The sequence below is a fragment of the Tasmannia lanceolata genome, unplaced genomic scaffold, assembly GCF_043159265.1.
Source record: "Tasmannia lanceolata isolate RefF3 unplaced genomic scaffold, GAP_Taslan_0.1 ptg000012l, whole genome shotgun sequence".
NCBI lineage: Eukaryota > Viridiplantae > Streptophyta > Magnoliopsida > Canellales > Winteraceae > Tasmannia > Tasmannia lanceolata.
This window is the reverse complement of record NW_027518689.1, coordinates 17,895,225-17,899,648: the sequence shown is the minus strand read 5'-3', so window position 1 is coordinate 17,899,648 and position 4,424 is coordinate 17,895,225. Positions and strand designations below refer to the sequence as shown.

The 4,424-nt window shown below is 41.5% G+C and overlaps 1 protein-coding gene across 1 annotated transcript; it reads left to right on the top strand.

Annotated features, from left to right (window-relative positions):
- The first annotated feature begins 305 nt into the window (after nt 1–305).
- LOC143887669 (vicilin Cor a 11.0101-like) lies at nt 306–4,177 on the top strand. The gene is made up of 7 exons (XM_077391785.1): nt 306–599; nt 845–1,648; nt 1,736–1,932; nt 2,571–2,651; nt 2,755–3,030; nt 3,344–3,647; nt 3,830–4,177. The coding sequence occupies exons 1-7, from the start codon at nt 386–388 to the stop codon at nt 4,000–4,002; spliced, it is 2,049 nt and encodes a 682-aa protein (XP_077247900.1). The 5' UTR covers nt 306–385; the 3' UTR covers nt 4,003–4,177.
- The last annotated feature ends 247 nt before the right edge of the window (nt 4,178–4,424 follow it).

The window sequence follows — 4,424 nt, the reverse complement described above, 5'->3', positions numbered from 1 at the left end:
ATTATTTCTTATTTGTTACGAGAAAGTTACAAAAGAGAGAATGCATATCCACCCCCAAAAACAACCGCCAAATGCGACGTAGACATTTTGTTAGCTAGTGCTGCTGTCCGTACGACGCGATGCCTACAACTGGACGCGGCAACGCATCCGTCTAGCCTGATAAGAACCAGGCTAAGCCTACACACGTTGCACTGCATGCTTTTGCATGCAAACCCCAATCGCCACATATAAACGTATTTGGTTTACACAACTTTGTCTTGATTGAAGCTCTCCCTATAAATTGAAGGGCTCTCTCCATCATCTTTTCATCTACAAAAACTCACTATCTACTGTCACTACCCTTGTACTAGAAAGTTTCCATCCTTTGTTTTCAGCTTTAGCTTTGATGGGGAGACCACCCACCCTAGTTCCATTTCTTTTACTCAACCTCTTTCTTCTGTCTGCTACTTTAGCTCTCTCTTATCAGGGAGAAGACCCACGGCAGCAGTACGAGCAGTGCAAGCAACAATGCCAACAACAACAATACGGAGAGCAGCAGAGAGAATGCGAGCGACAATGCGAGAAGGAATATAAAGAACAGAGAGAACTAGAAGAAATAGGTGACGTTGGATATTTTCAAAATATTTTATTTTTAAATAACGCCTTCTCTGAGAAGTTGGTAAGTTAATAGTATCTTCAGGACATTTTTATTTTATTTTTTGGTAGTCACCCTCATAAGTGAGGAAACTAAAGTCTTTAGGAAAATTTCTATACCCCTTTCTATTGTCTTTCTGGTTTTTAATTCGGTTATCTACGTCTCCATCTCCACTGTTTGATCATTCATTGTACTAACTTCTCCCAACAGAAGGAGGAATTGATCCACGCCAGCAGTACGAGCAGTGCCAGCGACAATGCCAAGAACAGCAACATGGTGAGCGCCAGCAGAGAGAATGCGAACGAAAATGCGAGGAAGAATATAGAGAACAAAGAGAAAGAGGTCGAGGCAAGAAATTGAATGGAGAGGATCCACGGCAACAGTACGAGCAGTGCCAGCGGCAATGCCAACAACAACACCGCGGAGAGCGCCAAGAAAGAGAATGCGAGCGACAATGCGAGGAAGATTATAGACAACAGAGAGAACGAGGTCAAGGCGGTGAGTTGAACAGAGAAGATCCCCGCCAGCAGTACGAGCAGTGCCAAAAGCAATGCCAACAAAAACACCGTGGTGAGCGCCAGCAAAGAAAATGCTCGAGACAATGCGAGGAAGAATATAGAGAACAGAGAGAACCAGGCCAAGGTGGCGAGTGGAACAGAGAAGATCCCCGCCAGCAGTTCAAGCAGTGCAAAAGGCAATGCCAACAGCAAGAACGTAGGCAGCAGAGAAGATGTGAACAACAATGTGAAGAAGAATATAGAGAATCGAGAGGCCGTGAAGCAAACCCAACAGGCCAAGAAGAAATGAACCCTTACTTCTTTGGCCAAGAGAGATTCACGTCAAGAATTAGTACCCAACATGGAAACGTTAGGGTTCTTGAGAGGTTCTCAAGGAGGTCGGATGACCTTCTACGCGGAATCGAGAATTACCGTGTGGCCATCCTTGAGGCTAACCCTAAAGCCTTCATATTACCCAACCATTGGGACGCGGAGGCAGTTCTCTATGTTGCTCAGGGTAATTTAATTTCCCCCCACTTCCTTTTAATTTTTTTACTTTTTTCCTGTTCTTTTCTAACACAGTTCGGTGTTCTAATTATTACAGGAAGGGCTACGATCAATTTGATTCGCCAAGAGGGCAAGGAGTCTCACAACCCACGTAGAGAGTCCCACAATCTAAAGCAAGGAGATATCTTTAGGGTTCCTGCAGGCACAACTGTTTATTTAGTAAACAGAGACAACAACGAGAAGCTATATATTGTAAAAGTCCTCCAACCCGTCTTCACTCCCGGCCAATACGAGGTGAAAAAACATGCTTTCTATAAATCTTACTTAGCTGATGGCTGTTAAATGTGGGAAAGATGACATGAATATTATTGAAGTATAAATGAGTAGAAGCATAAATGATTAAATAACCTAACTCTGATAGCTTAAGCTTTTAGAGTTATTCATGGCATGAGAGCCCTAGATTCAAAACCCAGTAACTCCTTGATATTAAAAGTCCGACAAAAGAGTGGTCACATGTGCCATGTTTTTGCCAACCCAAAAAAGAGGGGCCACACAGGAGGGTGAGGGGTAGTGTTGAACTATAAATGAATAAAGAGGAATGCTAAACTTTGGGCGCCCTTTCATCTCATTTTTGCAAGGGCAACTCTGAGTTGAGTATTTTGTTTTTTTTTTGGTGGGTAAACTGGGGTTAGGCAGACCCCGACTAGATATCATTGATAAAAATAGAAGATATCATAATATAATTTATATAATTATATAATGATATCTTCTATTTATATAACATTATAAATAATTTATATAATTACAAAATTATATAACATTATATAATTTATATAATTATATAACACCAACTGTCATAGCTTGAGCTATTAGAGTAATTGATTGTTTCACAGGTATATCTAACAGTATGCCTTGAAATTGTTGTATTGCAGCCTTTCTTTGGAGTGGGTGGTGAAAACCCAGAAACATTTTACCGTAGCTTCAGTGATGATCTCCTCCAAGCAGCCTTCAATGTCTCTCCTTCCTTCCTATTCTTCACATTCTCCTACTGTAATTTTCTAATTTGTAAGATGGTCTAGTTCTTACATGCTTTTCTTTTATCTTATTTATCATTAGGCCCCGAAAGAGAAATTGCAGAGGGTGTTCGGACAACAGAGGGAGGGAGCGATCATAAGGGCAACAGATGAGCAGATAAAAGAAATGAGCCGAGGAGCTTCTTCTTCCAAGGGAGGTCGCTGGCCTTTTGGTGAGTCGTCGAGTGGGCCTTACAACTTGTTGAACAAGCGCCCTTCCTATTCAAACGATCATGGAAAATTGTATGAGGTCGATGCCAACGACTACCAGCCACTTCGAGACGTTGACATTTCGGTTTCCTTTGCAAACATCACCCGTGTAAGTCTACCATAATAGGTTAAATAACACCAACACTAACAGCTTAAGCTTTTGGAGTAATGGTTGTGCCACATGGTATATATCTGAGATATTGCCTCAGGGCAGGTCCTGGGTTCAAAACCCAGAACTCCTTGATATTGAAAATCCAAGTGTGAAACCATCTCAAAAGAGGGGCCACATGTGAGGGAGAATGTTGAAGTATAAATGATTAAATAAGACCAACACTAACAGCTTAAGGTATGTTAATAATGTGTTGTTTCACACAACACAGTGTCAATATATTTGATGAAGTTGGGCTGATTTAATTATTCAGGGATCGATGACTGCACCATACTACGATTCGAAATCGACAAAAATTTCTATAGTTTTGGAAGGGAACGGCAACTACGAGATGGTGTGTCCTCACCTCTCCTCCTCAGGCCGCAGAAGAGAAGAAGAAGAAGGCCAGCAGGAGGGCCCAGTAAGTTATCAGAAAGTTACTGGTCGTTTATCTCCTGGGGTGGTTTTCGTAGATCCAGCCGGCCACCCCACCATGGCCGTTGCTTCCGGTGACCAGAACCTTCAGATTGTCTGCTTTGAGCTCAATGCCAAAAACAACCAGAGATATTACCTCGCAGGTATACATGGTTAAAAATCACACTTTCTAATGAAGTGTTCAAGAAATTGATGCAGCTTTCAGAAATTTGGGCACTAAGAAAAACCCTACACCATCGGTTCTCTATACAGTCTGAATTAGTATGTCTTTCTATATATCTCCCTCATATTTGTTTTGTTTATTGGGTTTTATTTGTGTTTTCAGGGCAAAACAACATCTTAAACGAGTTGGAGAGAGAAGCAAAGGAGTTGTCCTTCAAGGCTCCTGCGAAAGAGGTGGATGAGATCCTCAATGCTCAGAAGGAGACTGCCTTCCTTCCTGGGCCGCAGCAACGCCAAGAAAGAGAGAGGGGAGAAGGAGGTCGTGCTGATCTTTGAAGAAATCGAGACCGAAGCAACAACGGGAGGAGCGAGTCATGGTAGCTAACTGAGGATCTATGTAGTTTTGCTGAGTTATATATGTACATACGTGTGTACGTGCTAAGTACAGCACTACTTAAAATAAGAGCTACCATGGTAAATAAAAGAAGTGACTTTTCGTACTAGACATAAATCTCAAGTGTCTTGGATTTGGCTCTCCTCTTGTCTAATTTCTCAATTAAATTAGCAGTGGTCATCTTTTAATAGAAATTGAGAAGTGATTGGTATTGCCACATGTCTTTGCAGATATCTTATGTGGCTTTTTACATGAAAACCACTAGTCATAAAACGTAAAACACTAAAAGGTTAAATTCACCCGTTATATTCGGTTAGCATTCTTCAAAGAAAAGGTCTCTCTCACACACAGACACAAAAATGCC

Coding starts and splice junctions, on each gene's coding strand:
- LOC143887669 (XM_077391785.1), top strand. CDS start 386: ATGGGGAGACCACCCACCCTAGTTCCATTTCTTTTACTCAACCTCTTT. Junction 1,933..2,570: donor TCACTCCCGGCCAATACGAG/GTGAAAAAACAT, acceptor GTTGTATTGCAG/CCTTTCTTTGGAGTGGGTGG. Junction 3,648..3,829: donor CCAGAGATATTACCTCGCAG/GTATACATGGTT, acceptor TTGTGTTTTCAG/GGCAAAACAACATCTTAAAC.